The sequence below is a fragment of the Micropterus dolomieu genome, linkage group LG23, assembly GCF_021292245.1.
Source record: "Micropterus dolomieu isolate WLL.071019.BEF.003 ecotype Adirondacks linkage group LG23, ASM2129224v1, whole genome shotgun sequence".
NCBI classification, from domain to species: domain Eukaryota; kingdom Metazoa; phylum Chordata; class Actinopteri; order Centrarchiformes; family Centrarchidae; genus Micropterus; species Micropterus dolomieu.
Genome location: NC_060172.1, coordinates 18385289 through 18412169, shown reverse-complemented (window position 1 = coordinate 18412169; position 26881 = coordinate 18385289). Strand labels below are relative to the sequence as shown.

Below are 26881 nucleotides of genomic sequence, written 5' to 3'. Positions count from 1 at the left end.
TTTGTGAGGAATCTTGCGGCGGCATTTTGCACCAATTGCAGACGAGCAGTTTGGGATTTCGAGATACCACAGTAAAGTGAATTGCAGTAATCTACACGTGTGGTGATAAAAGCATGAACAGCCATCTCAAGAGTTTTAGGATTAAGAAAAGGTTTGACTTTTGACAAGAGACGTAGGTGATAAAAACTAGAGCTTATTACCGAGGAGATTTGTTTATCAAAATTTAAAGACTCATCCAGTAGAACACCCAGGTTCCGAACACTGTGATGCTTATAAACCGAGTGATGGCCTGTCTTTTAGAGCAAAGGGTCTGGATTTGCCCGGCATGAAGTTGGACAACGTCAAGATGTTGGAGACACCAGAGGACGCCCGCCAAATCCATGCAGCCTGTCTGGGCTGCAACGTCGTCCTCGTGGGAACCTCTTTCGTTGGTACTGTACAGTGTGTTTTTACATTTGTCTGGACTGGCAGTGTGCAGGAAATGAAAACAGACTGCATATAAAAGAACAATACTTCATCAGATCTACCGCATTTGTTTATTTCAGTGGTTCTCAGTGGGGACCTCCAGGGGTCCTTAAGGGTGTTCCAGGGGGTCCTCAGCAAAAAGGGGAATAATTTATTTTCGCTATAATTCCATTCATAAGTAGCACAATGATAGAACGTATCACTATTTTGGTCATGGGTTGCATACACTTATAAATATAACTAAAAGCCAAAATCCTATTACATGGGCAACCTTGGGACAAAATCTTATCAAATGAGGGTGCGTCGGTTGTGTCAGTTTAGGGGTCCTTGATGTGAAAAAAAATTGAAAAACACTGGCTTAGAGAGTAAGGAGAGAAACACACCATTTTTTATTCATCAGTTTTATGGAGGCACAAAAAAGGCAGTAAAAGTAATCAAATGAGCCAAAAATGTGATAATAAAGCTGAGTTACTCAAATAATCACTGGTGTAAAAAGAAATGTAAAGCTTTATACTTTTCCTTTAACCTCCAATCAGCTGGTACAAAATGGAGAAGCTTTTTATTTTTTCCTTTACCACTAATCAGTTGATAAAATTATTCTAAAAACAAGTCATGTTTTTCCTTTGAGGCCAAAAGGAGACTTGTTGCTGCCACTTTCATGTCAGTGCTGGACTATGGTGATGTTGTATACATGCATGCATCCATTCAAAGCTTGAAACTGTTGGATACTGTTTACCACGGAGCTCTGAGGTTCATCACAAACTTTAGAGCCCTTACTCATCATTGCTCCTTGTATGAGCCGGTTGGTTGGTCTGCATTGTCCACACGTAGACTTAATCATTGGCACATTCTTATTTACAAGGCTATTCTTGGTCTGCTTCCCCCATACCTTCAAACCTACATCAAAAAGGCACAGGAAGATACTGTCTTCGTTCTAAGGACTTATTACTACTATCTGTCCCTCAAGTCCAGACTGAATAGGGAGAAGGGGTTAGGGTCCTGAATCTTAAGGAGCCGGTTTCACTGGTTGCTTTTAAAGTACTTTTAAATGACATGGAGGCTATACACACTGGCTGTAGATATTATGATTGATTACTCGGACAATCCTTGTTGTTTATCACTTGTGGTAAATATATATGAATTTTTTATATTTTATGACCTTGCAACTCACAATTTATTCCCATCATAAATTGTTATATGTTTTATGTTTATGTTATCTGTTTTAATGTCTGCAACCTTGTTAATTGTGCTGCTGCCTGTCTTGGCCAGGACACTCTTGAAAAAGAGATCTCAAATCTCAATGAGTTTTTCTTTCTGGTTAAATAAAGGTAAAATTAAAAAATTAAAAATTAAATAAATCATAACTTTACCCCCTCTGCTTATCTGTCACAAGCTAATTTTATTTTTCTATTTTTTGTGTCTTAGCACACATCTAATACCCTATTTTGCCCATGCAAAATTTCCCATGTTTGTAGTACGTATATGCTAATGAGATGAGCGTGTACATCTCGTATGTTTTAGAATTGACTTTAAAATTTTATTAATCACTTTTAAAGCTCTTCATGGCCTCTCGCCTTGATATATTTCTGACCTTTTAGTCCCATACGCACCAGCACGTACCTTGAGATCCTCGGGCAGAGGTCTGTTGTCTGTTCCAGAGTCTCAACTGAAAACTAAAGGGGACAGAGCGTTTGCTGTCAGGGCCCCGAGGCTCTGGAACAGCCTGCCTGAGGAAATCAGGTCGGCTGAGTCAGTGAACTCTTTTAAGTCCCTTCTTAAAACATACTTTTATAGGAGAGCCTTTCCCGATCTTATCTGACTTTATTTTATTCCTTTTATTTTATTCTATTTTACTTATTTTATATTTATCTTAAATGTATATTTTAGTCTTTTCAATGTTTTCTTGCTTTTATCTTGTATTGTTTTTGTATTATTGTCTTTTAGGTATTATTGTCTTTACACTTGTTAAAGCACTTTGTAACTTGTTTTTGAAAAGTGCTCTACAAATAAAGATTATTATTATTATTATTATTATTACACGTGTGTAGGGCAATGATTGGATGACAAGTATAATGCTTTATATTTAATATAACACTGTATTTTAATAATCTAAATAACAGTATTATTTATTGATGGATTTAGTTACATGTTTGATTTTTCCTTTTAACATTTTACTACTTTTTGTCAGTTTTGGGAACTCTATATAGTTGTAGTTATTTTAATTTGTTGTGTTTCATATAACTCATTATATAATATAATGGTCTCTACCTGATATTCTCTTATTCACCTTCATTAACATATTTTTTTCAGGCATGGAAATCGCATCTTATTTGCTAGACAAAGCCTCCAGCATCACAGTGATCGGCAGCAGCGAGCTGCCGTACCAGAACACGCTGGGCCGTGAAGTTGGCAGATACACAATGAAGGTAAGAAAGAGAGAGATTCCTGTATTGTAGCTTCACATCGCTTCGGTTCAGTTACTTGTAGTTTAAATGCTGTTGTTCCTGCAGATGCTTTCAGAGAAAAATGTGAAATTCTACATGAATGATAATGTGACAGAGGTCAAAGGTGTGGATGGCAAGGTAAAGTGGGAAAATACACATTGTGCCAATTTGTTTTTTATCAAACTCAGACAGTAAAAGAAAATCCTCTTTCTTCCTCAAGGTGAAGGAGGTTGTGCTTAAAAGTGGAAAGGTTATCCCCGCTGATGTTTTGATTGTTGGTATTGGTGAGTGCAATGCAGACATTTCACATTCACACGCACACTGCATACAAAATCTTTATTAATATCTGCTCATTTATTTTTAAAGTTTTTATATTATCAATCATACAAACAGTGAAATGTCTTATAATCTTATAAATGTCTTATAATAACAATAATAATGTCATTACACTTCACTTGATGTACAGATTAAAATAAGATATAAAATATGTTTATTAGTGAGCTTTGGAGATACTGGGGGGCAGATTTTGTTACCTTTGGACAGAGCCAGGCTAGCTTTTCCCCCGTTTCCAGCCTTTGTGCTAAGCTAAGATAACTGGCTGCTGGCTGTAGCTTCATATTTACAGGATAGATATGAGTGATATCGGTCTTCTTTTCTAACTCTCCACAAGAAAGAGTGTCACACTTTGACCTTAAAGTTTTTTTGTAGTTGTATTCTATATTTTAATGACACGGTCCTGATAGATTTTTCACAGCAGTTACAGAGCTAAGACAAACGGCTCCTACAAAACCTGCTCAACCACTTTTGTCCTCTTTCTTTCTTCCACCAGGCATCAAACCTAACTCAGAGTTTCTGCAGGGCAGCAAAATACAGATGGACTCAAAAAACTTTGTAACAGTCAACAAGGTCAGCTAATAACCTGCTGTTCAACTGATTAGCCTAATTAGATCTGTGCCTTTATTCTCAAGACATAACATATCTTCTTATAGTAAACCTTGGTTTTGTTGAGATTTATGTCCTCATTGTTTGGGATCCCACTGCTTCATGTGTCAAAAAAATAACTGCATAATTAACCAATATATTTTCTTGACTTCTTTTTCTACACTTTTGATTTTTTTCTGACCTTATTAAACCCCAATAAGTAGAAAATATTGAAGTTAACATTTAATGAAGGTAACTAAATATGTGACAGTACAGCAATGTAGTGTACAGTATGATACCCTAAACTGTGACATTACTTATGTTTTGGGTCAGTTAGACCACAGAAAGCGATCAACTCCCTATTAGACCTCTTATGAACAAACTGTTAAATTATTCTAATAACAGACTAACATAATCTTGATGTACTTATTTGGGATTTGGGAAGTTGTTCTTTCTAAAAAGTCCTGTCAACAACAATCAAAGATAAAAAGTCTATTAAAATTCAGTGTATTTGATCAGGTCTGAAACAAAAGCAATGTGTCCGTTGCTATAACAGACCACTAAAACAGATCATCGGTTAAAAATATGCATTTCCTGTAAAATTAGGAAAGGTCATGAAGGATCAATGCACAGGGTTTCTAGGAGCCCAAACATCAGGATTAATAAGCATGTGTTAATCCGTGTATTCTGCAGTATTAGTCATCAGTATCTCCCTCCTGCAGTACATGTGCACCAATGTCCCTGGTGTGTTCTGTGGGGGCGACCTGGCCACCTTCCCCCTGGCGATGGCCAAAAACCAGCTGGTCAACATCGGACACTGGCAGATGGCACAAGCACATGGTGATGTACTAACAATGTATATGTAGTCACAAAGTCCTGGGGCTGCTTTCATGAAGACAAATTTGGTTGCACAAAGCTGTTATATAATGTACCTTGACAAGTACTTTCAACTTTCTATGAATTCTGGGTAAATTTTCTTAAAAAAACTAAAAAAACATTGCTGACCGAGCCAGCAACTACTGAGCTCCTTATACTTCAGCGGAAAATGTTTGTTAACAATTTATGGACAATTTATTGTGAAAATGGGAAAGAGTGTAGTAATATAAAAAAACACTTCCAGTAAGATAAAGTGTACATCTGTACCAGAGTTAGAGGCTGTGGTCAGACTCAGGATAGTTTCCTTGAACAAATGAAAATGACTGACGACGTCCTCATTACTGTACATTTCCAACAAGTTACTGCACTTTCTAAAAACTCTTCCCTTCTCATTGCTCAACCCACATCATTGTTAGCAAAATACATAAATTATGAGCCATGTTTTCTGCTTCTTTTGTCATTTGGTGCCACTGGTCAGCAGGTGTCATTGATCGTTACCACGTTATCATGGGTTAGGGTGGCTAACTTTTTAGATTTAAAATAAGTCAGTCAAACTTGCATTAGACTAATCTAAGAGCTGCAGACCAGTCTAAAATATCTTTATGAATCCTGCCCCTGAACTCTATCTGAAAAAGTAATATAATACAAAATAATTCAGCTTGTTTATAATATACTGTATATCATATAGAAAGATATTATTGCAATTGTGTTATGTTTAGGATTTCAATCAAATATTTCTACATACATTTTAGGACAATTGTATGACTATTGTAAGAAGTAAGATGATTGCTCGGCTATACCAGCCACAGTTAGTATATATGTATACCAGATCATTTATAAATATGGCACAAGTTCTCTGTAATAAATCAACAGAGAAAATTGTAGCAGACATCTTGGCAGAAGGACTTTTAATCATCATCATCAAAACTTTATTACAGACAAATCTTACTCACACCAATACATAAATACTTGCCCATAAACATATATGCATACACACATACATATAAAAGACACAATTACAAATAATTTTAAAAAGATAGATCAGTGTTCTACCAGGAGACAATTGTACCAATGTTTCCACATATGGGATTGATAGCGTGTAGTACTTAGCCATATGTTTGTCCAAAATTATTTCATTTTGTAACCCATTGTAACCCATTCACAAACATTTTAATGGATTTATTTTAACAACTGATATAATAAGAGCTACAGGAAACTAATAAACACTTTGCTTAATGATGATCATCTGTGATTGTTTTTAATATATTACTTGTGTAATTTCTGTGTCTACAATATCTTGTCTCTTAATTTCCAGTTAAATGTTAAATGTTTTTATTGTTGTTTAGGGAGGATAGTAGCTCTGAACATGCTGGACAAACCGACTGAACTCAACTCAGTTCCTTTCTACTGGACTGTCCTATTGGGTACGACCATCCGATATGCAGGTGGGAACAGATACACACACACACACACACACACACACACACACACACACAAAGACACATGTGTATACATATGTTTGTGGTTGTCTTTCTAATTGTACAACTGGACACAAACCCCATAATGCTGAGTACAGCTACACTGAGAGGCCTTGGTCAAATGATTGATGTTGTTGCAGCACAAATAGACACATACCCCACATGTGCAGATGTGGGGTATGTGTGTAGACAATGGATCATGTAAAGTTATTTTATATGTTTTGTTTTTATTAAGTCAAAAACTAACTCATTAACTTGACCCTTTAATCAAAGGGGAATAAGTGACAAATTTAAAATGCTCTGGCACTCTGTGCACAAACTATACACACTGATTCCTGAAATATTACTCATTTCCCCACTTATTGCCATTAAATGTAACCAGTGCTTTTTTATTTTGGTTGTGTGCAGGCTATGGAGAGGGATACACTGACATTGTAATGAAAGGGAAGTTTGAGGACAGCAAGTTCCTGGCTTTCTACATGAAGTAAGTTAAGAAACACAGCTGTGATCAGAAAAAAATTTAACTCCTGCCCAAATATGTATGTTTTAAAAACATTTTTTACCTGTAGGAATGATGAGGTCATAGCAGCAGCTAGCCTAGACTACGACCCAGCAGTGTCTGCAGTAGCTGAGAGGTTAGCAACAGGAAAAGTCATCACGAGGAAAGAGGCTGAGTATGTAAAATCTGTCTGTTTTTATGCTACTTTCTTTCCTTCTTTCTTTTTTTCTTTCCATCTTTGGGTGATTTTGGTAAAGAATAATCTGAAGGATGGTTGTATGTTCACATAGAGATTTTTATTTATAGTGAACAAACAAAGGGGAACAAAGTATCCTATTATGGATCTCTAACATTCAGAATTTGCAGGAACAAGTCTCAGACTGATGACTTGCAATCGACATAAATGATAAAGTCACATTTGTACAAGAAAAATTAAGAAGTTGACAAATAATAATATAACAAAATCCCACTGAAACGTCTTGCGAAGTGACAAGAAATGAAGGGAAAGATATGGGACAATATGCATCAAAAGTTTCAAGCTGCAACTGTATTTACTGCCCAGGCAGCCGGAAATTATATTGGTCTTTTTGAAAAATATATATATATATATATACAATTTTTAGTTACCATCATTGGACAAAAAAGGGGGCACAACTCGGGAAATTCCTTTTTATCATGCACTGGACAGAATATATTTTCATCCAGATTGTCAGAGGATTCTGGAAATACCTTCTTAACAGTGGTTGTTAAAGCAGCTATAATAGCTACTTTTATAATAACAATGTACAAAATAACAATGTGAAAACAATGAACAGTGAATTATCACCCCAATCTTTAGCTCCCCTTGGCTTTTTAGAGTTTCAGCTCATTGTTTAGCTGTCCAGCCCACAACTTTACTGTTTCGGTTCACTCTCACGGCTCATAGAGTTGTTTTTGGCTGCAGCTATTTTTAGCTAGAAAGCTCTAAAAACCCACTGTACACTACCTGCTCGGCACCAAACACCAAATAGACACGTTGACTTGCAACTAGCTGGTGAACACAGTGAAGCATTTAGCAGCTAAAGAGCTAGACAAGCTGGCAGAGACCAAAAACAGAGCTGAAAGAGAGTGAATATCGGACTTTATTCACCAAGTGGCCAGACACATGACTGAATGAATGATAATGTTGCTCTGTGACTGCTGCACATAAGCTACTGTTTGCTAACAGGTTAAAAGTTGCTTGTTGCCAAAAAATGGTTTAAGTAACCTTGTGGATTTTTTAGACATCGTCAAGTGATTTATAATCGGATGTTTAGCTCTGTGACTAGAACGTAAGGACAATACATGAGAAGAAACTGGGGCTAACCAGGTGCGTCAAATGATGTATATCCTCTCTTTCTTCTCTTCCTGACAGATCAGATGACCTGAGCTGGTTGCAATTGTCCTGATCTACACTTTCCTCCACTCATACGCTCAACACATCATCTGTACAGTGTCGAAGTGCAGCCAGCACGTCATTCATCCGTCTCGCCGTCACCACCGCTCTCACCAAGGACAAAGAGTTTGGAGACCTGGATTAAAATGTTTGATTCAGAAGAGACAGACTTCACTGATGGCGCAATCCACAGTGAAGTTTGCATTTACAGTGTTGAAGGATTCAAACTGTGCGTCAAACAGTCAGTGCTCGTGTGAGGGGGGACTCCACCATGCAAACAACAGATACCTCAGAGGATGACTTCTTTTTTAATCTTAATATTGTTTATTATTTAATTCGATTTTTTTTAATGGCTTAATGTCTCTAGGGGTATTCCAGTAACGGTCTAGAGACGTCACATTTAAGATGCCTCAGTATGTTATCTGCTGTTAATATTTTAAAAATTCCCCCTGCTGCTGTGTACGTGGTCCGGTCAGTGAGTCGGAGGGGGGGATTATGAGAACAGAGGGGTAGCGTTCAGCTCTTTGAAGCAGAGGTGCTGAAATAAGCAACGGTAACAAAACACACCGACAGGGAACAATAGGCCTTTCGACAAACAGCACACAAAGGCAGCGTGGCAAAACCTTCACAAAAGAAATGCTGTGTTTTCCTCTCGCTCTCCCCTCTGACTCTCTGCCAGTTTATCACTGTCTTTACCTCACACCTCTCTTCCAACCTCCACATTTACTCCTCGCTTCACTCTCAGCGCCCTTCCTGTCAACAACACGCCTCAGTTCCCTGCACCCAGGGTTCAACTGGTGCAGACTTTTCAAGGCCAGTACCAGTTATGATATTTTAGCTTTTAAGGTGCCGGTGGCTTATATTTTGTACTGATGTTGTATCTAAAAGATTTGGCCAAATACGATGAGAGTTCTTTTTTTGCATAGGGAAAGTTGAACAGTCTTTAGATCATGGTCAGCATTTAAATTCAAAATGCTTTACACCCATCTTTCATAAAAGGGGTGGGTGATAGTGATAACATCTTCTACCACAATGTATATTTTGGATAATCAATTGAGAACTTCAACAAAAAGTTACATTAAAAACAATATTTATGTAGATCCAGATAATAACAATACTTATATATCATCACACATCTTGATTTAATTTTTAAGGACACAGATAATTAAAGATAGCCTTCCACTGTTGAGGCTAATTGTAAAATAATTTCCATCTTTCTGCTCATCTGGCAGAAGGTAAAACAGACTGCCGTGATATTCCTGCAACCTCACATCTCTGAAAGAACTGAATTTACAGCATTATACTGTCAAGTGACAGCTTCAAATTTAAATCTATCTACTCTGAATCGTTACAGTAAGTAATTTAGTATTTTGTGAATTCTCGAGGGAAAAAAATATATAGCTTTGTTCTTCTAAGGATTTTTAAGTGGAAGGCTCTTTAAAGATCAAGAAGAAAAGTTACAATGCTGAATATCAGTCCTCTTGTTAGTAACAGCTTTGTTATCAATGCAAAGTGAACCCTGGTGCCCAGGGAGAAATGACAGGGATGTACCTGTCATTTAAACTTTTTGTCTTGTGTTTCACTTTGTTCCTGCAATAAAAAAACTCAAGCACAACAGTACTGTCTCTTTTTGCATTCATTGCCTCTTCAGAGTTGGAGCTTTTGATTCGCTCAGGACTTTTTCTGCCATCTGTTGTCCAGCAGTGGTGGTGTTACAAGGATTTACTTCAACGTGGGCAGGAACAACACACAACAAATAGTCTCTCTTTGTAAATTACAGGAGTTCAGAATGTATGTCTTTTATTCTCCTTTTTAAAGTTAAATAAGTAGAAACAGAGAAGGGTATATCCCCGGCTGGATTCAGGACTTTGAACATTAGAACAGTTTGAGCTTTTAAACACATTTTATATAATAGTGTAACAGCATAGAAGCACATTGTTGCAACAACATCTCACACACACTGGTGGATGACTTTCTGGCATAAGACAAGATAAAGAAAGAAAACTGCTAAACTGCTAAAGTTCTTACATTGCAGTGGTGGAAAAAAGTGACATGTGATCCCCCCCAATCCACTTAACGCTGCTCTACTTCACTGACCTGTGGATAAACAGATGTGAGGGGTGTTCAGTGATATGATGCTGATTGGGTTTCAGTCCTGAAAGATCAACTTTGGGTCTTTTCTGGAAGTGTTACATAATTTAGAGGCACAAGATAAACCCCGCAAATCCTCTATTAAGTTTTTAACAGGAACATTCAGCAGGGGGATGCCCTCTGACAGTCGTGGCACTGTGATACGTATTTTGCACCAGACAGAGAAAGCTTTTCTATCGGGTGCTATAAAGGATATTGAATTGGCAACATGCTCAGTTTCTCTTCAGTTCAATGTCTTAAGGATCTTCCCTCTGTGCACAGAATGGCTAAATCTGTTTTAATCTGGGAACAAATAAAGCCTGAGATGACTAACAGCACAACGCTCTCATTTCCTTCTTTAATTCAGTGGGTGCTCTAACGCAGCACTGATGCAGCCTCCCGTTGGTCAGATTCAGTCAAAGCATTTTTCTCTTTGCTTCTCTTTAAGAAAAGTGTGTCTCAATGCATTTTGGGTTTCATTTACCAGAGCCTCTCTGTGTGCAATGTAACGCTGCCGCCTGTTGGCCCTGTACAGCTCCAGCCTCTTCTCCTCATGTTGGGGGTCCTCCAGCACTCCCTCCCACCTCAGGCTCTCCCTAGCCTGGGTGCTGAGCTCTGCTAAGTACTGCAGCTGCGGAGCTCCACTGCCACTGCTTTTGTTTGTTGCAGTCAGCAGGGCTGGTGAATCCTTTGGGTGTTTATCGCTCCTCAGGCCACTGCCAGCGGGCCATTCGCCATCCTTCTTACCGGTTGCTCTGAGCTTGGGCAGCTGGCCTCGAGGATGACCCGGAATCTCTGGGAGCAGCAGGGACACGGGCAATGTCTCAGGAGGCAACGATACTGCCTGAGGTTTCTCTGTAGGGAGGCAACATAAATATTTGGGCCCACCAAACAAAGCTGAGGGTTTAGATTACTAATGACTCCCTCTGGAGTTGGAGGACTCATGGCTTGGTTTACAGTAATGAGCTGTAATTGGCCAGTGATTGGATGACCTTTGTGTTTACATTGTATACATGTACAGTGACCTTTGTATGAACTGCCAAAGTGGTGATACATTTGTATCAGTTCAAATGATTGTTTTTCCACTTCCTTAAGTCTGTAGCATAACTAAATGCATGCTGTGCAGGACATTCAGGCTTTTCATTATGTTACAGTTTATATGAGAATCCTTTCTGTGATCATTGGCACTGTTTACTCCATCAGGAGTTCAAGAGGATCTGCTTTTAATAAAAAATGTGGCACAATAATTTAATTTCCTTTACTGTAACAATGCCTCGAGTCCCAAATCTGTTTTTCAATCCTGCATTTTTGTGCAGGGAGTGCATGAGGATTTCCTTTATTGAGATTCCAGTCTGGTGTCATGTTGCGGACTCTTGACATGTAACAGACATAAATTTAAATATATTTTTTTTAAATAATTGACAGCTTTTGACTAGGTGTGCAACATACTTAAATGATAAATACTTTTTATATTGGAGATGGCATAAACCAGTGAATGTGTTTTATACCTTAAAGCAAATGCATGGGCTCCTCATATAGTGGCCTAGGGGTTTAAGGGGCATGTTACCATCTCTCTATCACATCCCAATAAAGGCATAAATTGCCCCCCTCAAAATAAACTTAATGATGATGTCATAAGACAGTAAACAGGCCTGTTATTTGCATTTCCACTTTCTTTACAGTATTCAAATTTGTACTTTCGCAGAGATTAAAGTGTATTTTTGAGAAGCTGGAAATAGTTTTGACATTTTTGCTTGATAGAAGACTTCAGCAATTAATTGATTGTCCAATTGTTGTTGATAGGTTTTTGTCCATCGACTAATCAATTATTTACTAATCATTTTGGCATCTCAAAATTGTACTGCTTTAGACTTTTGCTTCACTACATTTCATAGTAATTATTCAGATAGTTATTCCACTACAAGTACACACACTTTTACTTTGTGTTGTTAATGGATCTAAGTAGAATTACTTCTTCACTTCACTAAAAAGTGTATGTACCTGTATTTTCTGGAGGAGTCTTCCTCTTCTTCTTCTTCTTGTTTTTCCTGTCAAAACTCCTGGATGACTGGAGCAGCTTACAGTTTTTGTCCTCCGGCATGGTGAAGTCTTGGCACACACAGTGCGGATGAGTGGGACTGTGCAGGCTGAACAAGTTCTCGGAAAACGTTTGTGCCTTAGGATAACATGCATCTCAGATGGATCCTCTCTCACTTGCTGCAACACCATTAAGTTGAAACATCACCACTAAGCTAAATCCTGAACTCCTCACATAAATCCTGAACTCCTCACATCTTCGTTTAGTGTACCAGCAGCTGTTGTTGCCCTTCAGTCCAGAGAGCAGCCACGTTATGTTTCGGGGTTTAAACTCGTTCGTACACGACACAAAAAGGCAGAAAAAAAGATAGGAAATGCGGGATGCTACATTGCTAAGTTACCTTTTATATTTGTTCCGGGACATTTCATTCACGCTTCACCGCAGCGTTGCCAAGGGACGCGTCACAATAGCAACAGGACACACCTTTTTCAGCCCAGTAACTCTCGCTTTTGTCTTTTGTAAGCACATGTCTTGTAGGCAAACTCTTCAGACAAGACTGTCTTTATTTCTGTTTCTTCAGATTTTGTTAAAAGAATAGGCTTGCAAGAATAAATAGGCTACAAGTTATATATGGTGGTATAGCCTAACAATCAATAATAAGTTCACGTGACCTTGATATATTATGCATTTCGGCACTTACGAAAGAGGAAGATACCGGTAGTATTGTACAATCAGGATATTAAAGATTTTGACACAGATATTAAGTACCTCTTCACTATCTAGCCAAAGCAAAGGGATGACCCCGACGTGATTTGAACACGCAACCTTCTGATCTGGAGTCAGACGCGCTACCGTTGCGCCACGAGGTCTATAAAGTCACATATGATCTCCCAGTAACTGTACTTACTCATGAGACAATAGGATTGCTAGGTGTCCCTTCATTAAGCACAACCTCAAGCTAAAGATCATCTGATAAAATGGATGTCTTGATCAAACGTATTGAGCCTATACAAACATAATTTTACACAGCTATTGAGTAATCTGAATCGCCTATATCAATAGAATGATATCCACTTAACGTTAAAGTCAATGCATAACAACAAAACGCGCGTGTATTTTTTAATCTCTAAAGTTACTTTTACAAATGATCACATTGCAGTTCTCTCCGGGTGCCCCGGCTTCCTCCCGCCGTCCAAAGACATGCAGGCTAGGTTAATTGGTGTCTCTAAAATTGTCCTTAGGTGTGAATGTGAGTGTGAATGGTTGTTTGTCTATGTGTGGCCCTGCGATGGACTGGCAACCTGTCCAGGGTGTACCCCGCGATTTCGCCCAATGTCAGCTGGGATTGGCTCCGGCCATCCCGCGACCCTGTATGCCGGATAAGCGGTTGACGATGGATGAATGGATAAACCTATCGCATCCTGTACTTCTACAAAATGTTCCCCATTATCCGATATCTTTGTCTTTCGTAATTTGGATTCTATAGAGGGTGGATATGAGTCACCAACACTCCCTTATCCTTCTCTGCACTTTTTAGTTGTCTTGTTAGTGAGCATGATCACTGTTGGGGACTGTAGCTGTTGTAGAACACTTTAAATAAATATGTATATGTGATGCTGTGCCTATACACAAAAACTTCAGTAATTTTGGCTAAATAATGAGGGATCTTCAGTTCACCTACATTATGCTTTGTGTGATCACAGTGAAATTAAATCTCAACATACACGATCATCAGATGAAAGCAGAGCAGTGTAAGACCTGCTGGTCTAAACTATTTTAAGCCCTTGGATAAATTTGGGCAATGGTCCTTCAGTCATTGTTGAGTTCTTTGAGTGAGCTGGACAGTAGCCAGCCTTGAGCTGAAGCCACAATAATAAAGAACAAGGAAGAGATCATTATCAGTGCACAAGTACAAAATTATAATATTCATAAATCCTGGTTATCATTATTTTCATGAAGTTAACATCCGAGTGAATCTTTTTGGGCTTGTAAATTTTTAAAGTGGGACCAAGTCAGTTACAAAAGAAGAAATAATACAATCTTCCTTTACAGATAAAGATGTAAACTCACAAGCAAAAAAATGTGTGACTTTTGAATATTGTGTAACTGACATGACACAATGAGTTTACTGACTTTATGGCTGAGTTCAGACTGCAAGCCAAAGTGACCCAAATATCTTTGCATATATGTGACTCAGATTTTGAGTCAGAACAGTGTGAACAGCTCAAGTCACATGGAATCTGATCTTTTCCAGGATTTGGGCCTCTTTCATATGTAGTCCAAATCAGATACAGGTTGGATTTTTTAAACGTGTCTTCAGTCTGGACAGTCAGATTGGAATTCATGCAACTCTAACTGACAAACTTGCTCCATAAAAAGCCATCGTAGACATAGCTGTGTGCAAGCTATGTAACACAAGCTTTCTTAGCTTTTTAAGTCTAATAAATAAACAAAATAAACTCACAACATGTCAAGAAAAGAAATATTCTTAAAACTCAAATGCAAGCGTACACATTCTGAATTCAAGTTTCTCTCTTTCACCGAATGAATTGCCTCAAAACAAACAAAATAAAAGTCAACAAAACTGTCTTGGTTAGTCTTTCCACTGTTCCAACAATCACCATCTCTGGTTAAATTGAAATAAACCCTTAATACGCAGAGTTAGATGTGAAAAAGCTTCAATCGCAATTCATTTGCCTCTACTGCTTTATCTTGTACTGGACTGTTTAATTTCTGGAAACTGAATTATCTCCATTCATTAGTATATTGTTATTTCACTATAAAAATAAAAAACATTAGAGTACTCATTGTTTAAGTGAAAAGAAAAGCGGAAAAAATGTTTTAATGTGTATATTCTGATGCTCAAGGAATTTTATACTATTTGTGTAATCGATACATGGGGATTTTATGTGTCGCCTCTGACAACAGCCTGGTATTACCCAGGGAGTTTCCATCCCATTCCTGTCCCACAGAATCCAGTTCTCCACTCGTTCCTCATTACTGTCCACACATCACATGTGTATACATACAGAAACAAACACACAAACATGCTGAATTTATTAAGTTCATAAATGTGCCCCCTTTTGAAGCACAATCCTTTGTAAAGTATTCCACGCACTGGAATCTTTCTAATAACTACTGGGTAACTAAACTCGGATGCTGTGTTCTGTCTGCTATTAAACCATATACGCCCACCAGTTCTAAGAATAGGACGGCTCTCTGAGCTCAAACAAGTCTGTCCTGCTTCTGCATTCTCCCACATATCTGAGCTCTTCCTGTAAGAACTACAGGAAGAACGAGGATAAATCATAGTGCTGAGTCAGAGAGGACACGTAACATGTATCCATGCAGAAGTGACAAAGTTCACAGTGAGATGCAGACGTGTTATTTTAAAAGACCCTCCGCTTAAAAGTGACACAAAAAATAGTTTCACATGTTTGTAAAGGCAAAATGGATCATTTATCACATGTAGATTTGACAGCTGAACTTACTTAAATGTTCACACAACCTTTGACCCACAATTCACTGTTTACTCTACTAGGCCATGTGATTGGTTGCATTTTTATGTGTTGTGAACCCTGCCCCCGCTCACGTCTTGTCCTGATGAGCTTGCGAGTCATGGACGATGGGTGGGGGAAGATGTGACTCGCACGCTTTCTCCATCTGGTGGGGACATTCTTATACAAACAGATCTTGAGTTGCAGTAAGTGCACTGTGTGCAAGACTGTTTTCAACAACAGCACAACAGCTTTTGCAACAGCTATTTGGACCTGTACAACAAAATCCCTAGTAATGTTAATGTAATCATGGTGAATGTTTTAAAGAAGCAGGTCTAACGTTACTGGTATAGGTACTGTACTGATATGTACAGCAGTTAGTACATACAGTTTTCAGAGAGCAATTAGATAATCTTACATGGTGAAGAAACTTATTCTTTGGGCTGAATTAGTACCTGGAATTAATAAATTAGACATTTAAACCCTAACCAACCAAACACCCACTCTGACTGGTGAGTTCATAACAAAAGATTCCCAAATATGTATGCACCAGGCCAAGGGGGGAAAAAGTAAAGGGCACATGACTGTGATCATGACGTGTTTTTAGAGGCAATGAGCTGCTCATACCAAACACTGGGAGCAATATGATGAATTGTGTTTTCTTTTATTTTCAAAACTGATCCTAAAGAATGCTGTCTATTAGTGTTATACTGATGATCACCGATTCATAATGACTTCCACCTCCACAAAAGCCTAAAAAGGACATTGTGAATCAGTAGGCAGTGAAGGTTACAGGTTACCAGCTAGCAATGAGCAACTTGTGGAGATTCACATTTCAGCAGAAACAACATTATATCTGTCTCATGGGAAATGTGGAAACTGACTAAGGATTCAGGAATTTATCCAGGTTGAAAAATTAATCAAAAATGAATCATATTCTAAATATGATCACAGTCACAGTAAATCTACCTTTACTCATATATTCTGTAAATTTAAAAAAAGCATATAAAAATGAAGGAGAAGCCGTGGGAATGAGACAGCGGATTTTAGTGTCATGAGGATTTGCTGCGTGTGCTCGCTGTGTCAGGTGACAGTGAGGAAGCAGCAGCTTCTCAAAGTGCAGCAACCTTAAAGCTGCAGAGTGACAACAGCCCAGGTTCACAGGAGAGAGAACAAAAGGAAAGAAAGGACACTGGCCTTGCAGTCCTTGCTGTGTCAGTGTCTGAGTGCATCAGTGTTGATAGTTTAGGTTGACCTGCGGATGTCTTTAGGATGGTGGCCATTTGCATACCCAACTTTTGCACAGTTAGCTGCACACTCAAACTGAAACCTTAACGTCTGCTTTGTCTTAAAACTCTGAACCTGAACCTTTCAAATGTTCATGGTTCATGGCTGAGACTTTCAACACAGCTAGGTCAGAAGCGGAGATGCATTTACTCTGCACATATAATGACTAACTTGGATGTAGCTTTTCGGAAGCTTTATCTTCTAGGGAGCCCCCAGTCAAAAAAGAATCTGCTAAAATTAATTGAACACATTCATTTATGAATATGCACCATCTAAGCATAAAATAAGGGCCTCAAGATAATTTAATGAAACATGACGCAACTTGAAGCGAGGTAACTTTAAAAATACAACTTTTAAAATTAAAGGCACCATTTCTCAGTTTATTACACTTAGATTTTGTTGCTATACAGCCTTACTGTACTTGGTCTGGTATGACCAATGGTGAATATTGTTTGTTGATGTTATAGTTTGCTGAGTGCATTACTCTTCTTTGGTTGTCCTACTCTTACACTATGTTTTTGCATGTTAAAACATTTCAATAATCTTGTTTTACTTTTGTATAGGCTATAAAGTAAAGCGTGGCAGCTGCACAAGTAAAGAAAGATAATAAAGTCAACTAGGTCAGTTACACAGCAATATCTATCATGATCCTACCAGACCTTGCAAAACATGATTCAACTCCTATGATCATAAACATTTTTTTAAATAATCATGAGACTAAACTTTGTTCATACAGCAGTTTTTAAGTTACAAAGTGCCTTAGATGGTCCACCAGGATTAAAACATTTCAATAGGCATTGAGGCAAGTAATATCAGACATTTAAGATAACAAAAAAACAAGTAGCCTGTTCAGTAGCCTACTTTATAAAACAGATAAGACGGAAATAAAAGAGTGTCACGACGTTTTTGAAATGAGAGGCATGTTGATGTACTTTCTGAGCACCAAGGCTGCTGCTAATAAATCTTTCTTTACGTTTTTGTGAGTGTGAATTATGATAATCAGGTCACCCCGCTGCCTCGTGGACGTGGGCTGCACAAAGCGGCAGACCTGCGTGTACACGTCAGATCCGCGCAGATTCTGACGTCTGCTTCTCGTGGCTGCTACGTCATTACGCTGCCAGCTGATCGGAGTGGGAAGCCGGGGTGTGTGTCTGACTTGGGCGTGTGTGTATGTGTGTCTGAAAGAGAGAGAGAGAGAGAGAGAGAGAGAGAGAGAGAGAGAAAGAGAGAGAGGACTGGGGCAGGAGTTGTGTAAAAGGGGCTGAAGTCCTGCGCTGCGTCCTCCACTGCTGCTGCTGCTGTTGAAAAGTAGGCTCACCACCAGATATATAAATGCTGCCAAACCGTTTGATATCGTGGACGTAAAACAAACAATCAGGCAACGACACACCCCGGTGAGGGTCCAGGACTCCGGCCGAGTGGTGGGCGAGGCAGCTTGAACTCCTCTGGACCGTTCAGACGCGTTGGCCGCGCAGGAGCGACCCGGCCGGTGGTCAAGGTGGGGCGTATTACTGGCTGTGAGGCTGTCTATGTGTTTCTGCTGGCTAAATGCTTGTTCCTGTCAGCCTGATTTAGCCCGTGGCGGCTTGATGACCCAGTTTGCGTTGAAATGGCAACTGGGGAATAGTCCTTAACCCGACTTCATTTTAGTTTTTAAAAAAAATCACCGCTGCAGGTCTGATTTCTGTTTTACATCCCCAGGTTTCTGCAACATTTTGGCGTCGTCAGACTCTGGGATATGTATTTGATGTTATAGGAGTTCTGGCTGAAGGCCTGTCTGTGTGTCATTTAGATAGGCTAATATCATCCAGGCCCACTGACACAGGCTTGTCCAGAGGTATTATGGGCACCCTAGAAATCTGACCACAAACTCCCAGCTCCTGCAAACATTTAATCAACATTTAGATGGTTGATACAGTGAAACTGTTGGTTGTGGCTTTGTTAAACATGCATGGGGTATTTGCAGGTATTTAACAAAGGTTGAGAGGAGCTAAAGGGCTGCATGAAATGTGCTAAAAAGTCTAAATGAATACATAAGGGATCAGAGAAGCAAGCAAATGTTCACAGATATCATGTAATCAGTGGTTGTGTGTTTTTTACATTGTATTTAAATCTAATCCTCATGACTACCACATTTCAGAAAATCAGGAAACTTGCACTCAGGCCTCTAGAGAATTCGAGCGAGCTGTTGCAGTGGCAAGTGTAGGTCTGCATTTATATAATCCAAACTTGTCAGAAAAGTGTCAGCACTCAAATCCCCTTAAAATTTGCTGAGCTCATAATAGGCCAAGGAAACAGCCTGTGCTCAAGTAGGGGATAGGTGAAAATAAGGAAGATCACTAAGGGGCGAGTCATTCCTCAGAAATGCGATGACACCAGCAGTCATCTGGCAGATCTTCCTTCAAATCAAATGAAAGATAAATTTATAAACACAATCAAGTCTAGTAATGTAGATTTTGGTATTTAGGCCTCTCTAGTCTCATGAACTCAGAATATCCTTATAGTATTTTACACATGTATAAAACAAAAAGCCAAGTGCATTAATGTATAAGTAGTCTTTCTGTAGGATGAATGGATAGGAGGTGTGGGAGTGGGGGGGTGTCTTACTTTAGTGTATGCTACATCGAGGGGGGCTGGCTGTCTTACATAATTGCAGCCAGAGTTCAGTGCACCGGTAGCAATGCGCAATGGGCTGTGTCACGAGCTGCATTTGTGCCATTGCAACCCAGAGCGTGACATAAGCCACCCTGTCAATGAGGATCACATGGCAATGACAGGGTGTCAGTTAAAAAGCAACTCACCACCCCCCACCTCCTGCTCCCTGTGCTCTTTTATTGCATACATTTGCAGAAGTGAAGCCATCTTGCTCAACTTGGGTTACACCCTTCATTCCTATTGCGTGCCTTGTCAAGGGAGGATGGGGCAAGAAGGGATGTGTTATGTAGGTTAATTTAGAGAGAAAAAAAATCCAGTTCTTTCAAACAAAATGGCAGAGACTGCCCGAGGACAGGCTTACAGGCCCCATGCAGCACGTTAACCATCTCCCAGGAAGTCATGAATTCAGACTGACATTCAGCTATTCCTCTTCGCAAGCACAGCAACCTACACACTCTTTGTTTGCTGTGACCTCAGGGTTAAAGTCACGTAGCCTTTAAAGTCCAGCAAACAGCCAGCGGCAGAGCATAAGAAGAGGCTCTCTGCACTATGATCAGTGTGTTGCCAAAGCCACCGCTCTTTCCCTGTCTTTGTCCCCATTCCCAGTCTAAAATGATCAGTCTATATTACAGACTCCAATCTGGGGCAGTAAGCGCTCTCCAGCTGGGCCACACCCACGGCAGAGGAATGTACCTGAATTGATATATGTAATGTAACGTTTAATTATCGTGTGTTCCCATGTGCAAATCTGCAACTCTTGTCCGTTCATGTGATAACTCTGCAACTCTTCACATATTTTCTTTTGTAGTTTCATCGCTAAGGATCAGACTGACGATTGAGGTGTCTTATCTCGTCTCCTCGTGTGGTATTCTCGCACAATAGCATGACCCTAAAACACAAAAAGGTCAAATGAGTGGGCTCGCTTTTTCTTTTTGTTGTTTTCTGTTCCTGTTCTCCATCTTCAAAAAAAATGCGCTGCTCCTACATGTTCAAATCTCATCCGTCTGTTATTTATATTTTCCATAATACACAATTTCAAGCTCTCCCAGGTAAATAAGTTCATACTCCACTCTTGCGCTTGCAGCTAGGGGCTGATAAGACAATCTCGTAATGAGTTAACAAGTCAATAATTCCTCTCATTGTACATGGTCCATTCACACGCTCCTGTTTACAGGCCGTCATTCGTTTTTCTCTCTGACACGCACATCCTGGCCGTCCAACTCCAGTGTGTCATTCCTCCTCCTTAGCCTTATGCACGTCCACAGTCCCAGATAAGCTCAGTCTTTTGTGCATTAGACTGTGTGTTATCTCTTTTTACAAAGTTGCCCTGTGTATAAAAGCCTGTCTCAAGGCCTTCCACACTGGCTGTCATGTGGCACCGTCTGACTCCTTCGCTCGGATAAGGCCAAGAGAGAAAGAAAGGGGGGGCATAGGGGAGGTGAGGGTGAAACTGCTAGTGAAGCCACGTCCGCCTCAGACCAGATGTACGAGGAGATGGAGAGGAGATGGGTGAAGGATAGGGGGATGGAAAAGAAGGAGTGGAGGAAGAGAGTGTGCGAGCCCACAGCAGCTGGATGGAATTTCTAACATACGCAGCTAGAATGTGAGGAATGCGGGACAGTCTGATCTGACCGAGAAAGAGGGTGGAGAGGACAGACTAGTCAGGAAAGTCCAAAAAAAGAGAAGAAGAGGTATGGGAAAGAGTGGCACAGCAAAAGAGTCAGAAAGGGGCGGGGGTTTCAACACTGCCCATCATTGTGAACATAAAGATAGAGTCACTGTTTGTGGAGGGACTGGCACGCTATGGAACAAATAACTAATTCAGTTCCAGTTTGAGGTTGTGGCAGCTATAGTCAACGGCTATGACTGTCAGTGGTCCCGTGTGTGGCCCCGAGGACTTGTACTGTACGTCCTTCTCTCTCTTTGACATTCAACCTAACGCCGGCATGAGGGCGTGTGCAAGCCTGTACGAGGGAGGAGGGTGGTGGTTCACTTTATGATACTGACATGATGAATGGCGGCGTTCTTTCACTGAAGTTCCAGTTAATGGCAACGTACACTGCAACAAAAATGACATTGAGTCAGTCTTGCTGTCATTTTTATTAGTCATGCTAAAGTTTGGGATGGTAATGTCGTTCCGTCAATGTGTATTTAATATGTCAGTAACTGTTGGAAGGATTGCCATCAGAGTTGGTGCACACTTTCATGTCTCTCTCAGGATGAGTGATCCCTTAACTTTTTATGTAGTGCCACTATCAGATGACACTTTTTTCCAACACTTTGATTTATGACCAAATACTTACAAACCTAATGGCATTCCCACCAGGCTCAGCTGTACTTTGTGTTTAGCGCTATTTAGCAAATGTTAGCCTGCTAACATGGTGTTTTACCTGCTAAACATCAGCATTGTCATTCTGAGCATGTTAGCATTTAGCTCATAGCACCGCTGTGTCTAAGTGCAGCCTGACGGAGCATGGCTGGAGTCTCTAAATCATCTTTTTACTGCAAAGATTACAAATATTCTGGAGCCCCAAGAATCATATTCCCCATCCTCACGCCATTATAAGGGACACATCTTTTAAACACAAAAATGTTGAACACACCAAATACCGGAGACGGAGAGCAGGGCTGGCTTAAATAGGCCTGGGAGAGGTACGGCCATGTTTGGCTAATGAGCCTCAGTTCTGACTGCAGACTCCTAAAAGAGAAGAGAGGTAAAAATGGCTGCCATTTTGGAGTCCAGTAATCAGTTACATAACTCACTAATTTAAGACTTATGAGACTTTGATTTGATTGGAGAACAAGTGTAAATCTGGCACAGCACTGGCAGATTTCTTTTAATGGTTAAATAAAAGCTAGGAGTGGTAGATTTGATTATGGATCATTTCTTTCAGTCACAAGTCAGAACAGGCGTCTGCATGCTGCCTCGCCCACTTCAAAAAGATTCTGACATTTGACAAATTTGTCAGGAGGAGGAAGAAAATCTGTTTTTTACATGTATAACAATTTTGACCATTTATGTCTGAATGGAAATGCTTCTCTGGCCCTCTCAGGATGGTGCTGCATTAAAATCCAAACTAAGCGTCGTACAAAATGAATTTTTCCCTGCAGCGGTGTCTGTAAAATTTTCATTACTCCTGGTGATTGTGACCCTGCCCCCTGCTGTGCAGTCTATAGCCCACGGGACACTCAAATACCTGAGATTATTCTGGTTCTCCTTACTGCAGGAATGTACAGCTTGTGTTATCGTCAACCAGAGAAGTGGAGCATATCCTCAGTATCTCAAGATCACCACAAGATTGCATTCTTTGAAGGCAAGAGAAGCAGAGGCCTGCTTTAGCTTTACATGTGTTAGCCAAGTGTCGGTTATTGCAGTATATTTAACCTCACTGTGCACGTTATGTTATTATTGTTATATTACGTATTGGGCAAATTCAAACTTTGTCCTGATGATGGCCAGATGAAAAGTTCATCCAGTTGAGACATTCCACTTAAAACCATAAATGTCAACCTCATGGTAGCACCAACCAACATTGGCATCCATGGCTAAAACCTATAGTGGCTTTAATTTAGACACAAGTAACCTTGTCTATATTTACCTTATCTGTGTGAACAAGTCAGTTTTAAACTGAACACACTCTTCTATCCAGATTAAGCTGCTATATTAAGTAAACTAGCTCCTCTATTCTACCAGCTACTCTACTTTTTCACATGCAAACTTAAATACAACTTATACAAAATGTAGAGGACATGGATCAGATGTAGCTGCAGGTTTCCTCTCTGGAAAACACCTGAACATACACTTTATTAATTAAGACTTCAAAAACAGAAGAGTTCTTTGGACTTCTGAAAGGATTCCAAGATCTCTGCTTTCATGTTGAGGCCATCTACTCCTCTTCATCGCCTCTCTCTCAGGCTCCGTAACCACGGTAACTGACCAAAAAAAAGAGTGCTTTTTCCAGAGGCCAGTCTGTGATTTTGAGCATCAAAACTAAGAAAATATCTTAAGAATTTCTTGCTGGCACAGTATAACGTGCAGAGGCAGAGCGGAGCTGCTGATGCATGTATCCCTCCTGGTGATCTGATGCATGATCTTTTGTGCTTCTCTCTTTCATTGTTACGTATCGGCTCATTTCCCTCACTTACTCACAGCTGATTTCACACACTGTGGCTCGACTGCGCCCACTTACTATACGTGTGTGACTGGCCGCAGCCCACCTCTTACCCATGCGGGACATTGGAGCAGGGCGTTTTGAGAGGGGGGAAGTTAAACCATCTCTTCTCTCTCTGCAGGAATGACTGCACCTAAAGCAAACGAAAGGAAGAAGTAGGAGGAGGAGTCACCATTTGTGCCTTTAAAGTGGGGGCTGTCCTTCACTCCAGGCTGTCTGGTTCGAACTCTCACGCTCGCTGGCTGACTCCCAGCACTCTCTCACCCTTGGACCCCAGATGGCTGACACACAGCAGTTCTTCACTGGCAAGCTTTATGTTCCTGTACACATGCTAAAGCTGCCAGCTGAAGAACTGCTCTGGTCAGCCCTGCCCCGGATGACTCTAGAAGAGGAAGGGGGTGGGGGTGGGGTTGGAAGAGGACTGAGGAAGGCGGTGTTTCACACGCTCGGTAGTCGGCCTGGACTTCTGCAAGATTTGAGCCACCGTTGTTTATATTCTGTTGTTAATCACATGTAAGGTATATTTCAATGTAAGCATGTTTATTTCCTCACAAAAAATACTTAAATGTTGTCTGTGATGCGTCTTTTCTTTCTTCTTACAATAAAGAACAAAATAGTTTATCAGACTTATTTTTGTGGACAAAACTGCATGCTATATAGTAAATAAAACGCATCCCAGCACTGAAGGCTCTCTCATCCCAAAAATTAAACACACACACACACACACACACACACACACACAAAGAGGGACACAATAGCTATATGCAAAACTTCTGAGTCTCTAGTGATCCCATTAAGGGGGAAACAAAGATCAGCGTGAGTTAAGATGCTCTTTCAAAGTCAAACGGACTCAGACATGCAATAACTTCATGGTCTTAGTTCTAGTCACCACTTTAACAAAGAAAAAAACTGACATTTACAAAAGAATAAATCCACTTAGATTGTTGTTACATATGTAATGTGAAACCAGAGGGAGGGAAAAAAAAACACAACTGTTCTTCAGGACCTGAAAGCATCATTTCAAGGGATTCTTTCAAATGACTAACTTTCACAGCATGATCAAGATTATCAAAGTGCTAGAGGTAACAAGATGACTGAATGTAAAATAATGTTTAGAACTTACCAGTATTCATGGCAATGCTTCTTAGTTAGTTTATTTGGCTTCGGCAGCAGGTTAAATAGTATCTATTGTAAACGGAACTGGTTTAATAAGGAAAACATTTAAGGTTCTTAAGTCAATCAATTTATAAAATGGCCTGATCATCATATTTGGCAAATCAAGTTCCTTTCTGAGTGGTCCTCCTGACATAAACAGTGCTTTCAGCATTTTACCTTACTGAGTTTGTTTGCACAATTAAAATTGTAAAAACGTAATAGATAGTAGAATGAATATTATTTTACCTGATTAGGAAGTTACAATGTCTGTAAATTAAGGAATGAGGAGGTGAAACTAAACCGACAACTTCAGATTCTTGCCACTAGATGGCGGGATAATCTGCAAAACTGAGGATAAAACATGGGCAAAGGCTTCAGGGAGCGGTGGTTAGTAGCAGCAAAGTACAGTACGTGTAAGAGTAATATGATACCATCTGCTACAGAATACTATAGTCTATGATAAGTAGTTTTTGTCCGTAGGCTATTAGTTGAAACATGATGTGGTACAATCTGTAATAGAACAGTATCACATACCAACATAGCATATGCAATGCAATATGCAATATACAGTACAATAGGCTATATTGGATGTAAAATATAGGCATATAGTATAAACGTGAAATGGAGTCGTAAAGTACAGCAATATAGAATGTAAATTATGTAGTAATAATAAACAATATAATACATTTAGTATTCAATATAATAAAATATAATACGTATTTGGTGTGCTAATTTAACTCTCAACAAGTGTCCTGATTCATTCAGTGAGACTGAGGGTGTTTGAGGTGTTCACAGCAGTTCACTGATCCTACAGCCCACTTTTATTAATATGAATCGTTATTTAATCATCCTGGACATGTGCCACAATCATAAACAAATCTTTACTGACCAAAACACAAACATGGACTACAGTGAAACCCATAGACTGTATATAAAAAAACCACATGTTGAAATGTATCTTACAGACAGTAGAATGAGTATTCAGATTTTATTGTAGCCTACTTAAGTCAAAATACCTAAGTATTATCAGCAAAATGAAGTAGGCATAGACCTATTTATTATGAATGCATTAACTGTAGCCTAACTACAGGTGGATCTACTTTTAACTACTTATAACCTTTAGATATTTTTTCAGCGGTGGAATGTAACTACGTTTATTTAGCCTACTCGAAGTACAAATCTGAGGTAGCCTACTTATACTTTACTTGATCATTTTCTTTTTATGCTACTTTGCTCCTCTACATTTAAGATGGACATATTGTAATTTTAACCCGTTACATTTAGTTACTTTACAGAGTAACAAAACATATGAGTTTATAAAGAATGACGTTCTGTTATAGATTCAACACCCAACAGTAGGCTATATTTTCTTGCATTATTGGTCAAATTTCAATTAACCAATGCATAGCCATTTTTATAAATAGGCAGGAAAAGCAAGCTTTAGACACCTTGTAAAGCTTGAATTTCTGAGACAGACAGTGAGGTTCTGTTAAACGCTGTTATATGTCCGAATGACTTTACATGAGGTCTTGAGTCAGCACGGCGTGCTTGTGTTGAGAGTCTGGAGTTCATAGTGTCCGCCTTTACTCTCTCTGTCCCTCCCTCACACCTGCTGTGCGGTGTCCCACGTGCTGATCCTGCTGATGCCGCCGCACTAAATGGAAAGCATTTTACGCACCGCGCCTGTTCAGTTAAAAAGAGGTTTAATTGTTGTTTTTGCAATGTCACATGCCTCGCCTGGTGCACAAGTAGGACTTCAGACACTGGGGATGCGCTGTGGAGATGTAAGGGATGCGGTAATACCTCACTACATTATAGAGAAGGGGAGGGGGGGGGGGGGGGGGGGGGGG

The 26881-nt window shown here is 39.7% G+C and overlaps 2 protein-coding genes, 1 long non-coding RNA gene and 1 other non-coding gene across 6 annotated transcripts in view; 2 read left to right on the top strand and 2 right to left on the bottom strand.

The window, feature by feature from the left end:
• Positions 1-9712, top strand: part of aifm5 (apoptosis inducing factor mitochondria associated 5) — a 16137-nt gene extending 6425 nt beyond the window's left edge. For both annotated transcript variants that reach the window (XM_046040880.1, XM_046040879.1), the window contains exons 10-19: positions 301-431; positions 2776-2891; positions 2976-3047; positions 3130-3193; positions 3739-3815; positions 4553-4670; positions 6053-6151; positions 6593-6668; positions 6754-6858; positions 8077-9712. In XM_046040880.1, coding sequence (XP_045896836.1) covers positions 301-431; positions 2776-2891; positions 2976-3047; positions 3130-3193; positions 3739-3815; positions 4553-4670; positions 6053-6151; positions 6593-6668; positions 6754-6858; positions 8077-8110 — 892 coding nt within the window. In that variant the 3' untranslated portion in view covers positions 8111-9712. The remainder of the gene's footprint in view (positions 1-300; positions 432-2775; positions 2892-2975; positions 3048-3129; positions 3194-3738; positions 3816-4552; positions 4671-6052; positions 6152-6592; positions 6669-6753; positions 6859-8076) is intronic.
• lg23h17orf97 (linkage group 23 C17orf97 homolog) lies at positions 9171-12840 on the bottom strand. 2 transcript variants are annotated; one of them, XM_046040882.1, is made up of 3 exons: positions 12229-12840; positions 10712-11082; positions 9171-10194 (listed from the first exon to the last, which is right to left on the bottom strand). In XM_046040882.1, exons 1-3 carry the CDS (start codon positions 12326-12328, stop codon positions 10171-10173), a joined length of 495 nt encoding a protein of 164 aa, XP_045896838.1. In that variant the 5' UTR covers positions 12329-12840; the 3' UTR covers positions 9171-10170. The 2 variants fall into 2 exon arrangements, with proteins under 2 accessions (XP_045896838.1, XP_045896837.1); XM_046040881.1 differs by having other exon boundaries at positions 9171-11082; positions 12229-12756.
• A 222-nt stretch (positions 12841-13062) lies between these two features.
• On the bottom strand, positions 13063-13134 carry trnaw-cca. Its single transcript has one exon. It is a non-coding gene; the product is annotated as a tRNA-Trp (tRNA).
• A 5158-nt stretch (positions 13135-18292) lies between these two features.
• On the top strand, positions 18293-24495 carry LOC123962637. Its single transcript, XR_006823021.1, has 2 exons — positions 18293-18547; positions 23998-24495. It is a non-coding gene; the product is annotated as an uncharacterized LOC123962637 (long non-coding RNA).
• The last annotated feature ends 2386 nt before the right edge of the window (positions 24496-26881 follow it).

Bases quoted from the DNA above. Each gene is read 5' to 3' on its own strand.
- lg23h17orf97 (XM_046040881.1), bottom strand. From the start codon at position 12,328: ATGCCGGAGGACAAAAACTGTAAGCTGCTCCAGTCATCCAGGAGTTTT. The intron at 11,083-12,228 runs GTACATACACTT...GCCTCCCTACAG, and splicing joins GACTCCTCCAGAAAATACAG to AGAAACCTCAGGCAGTATCG.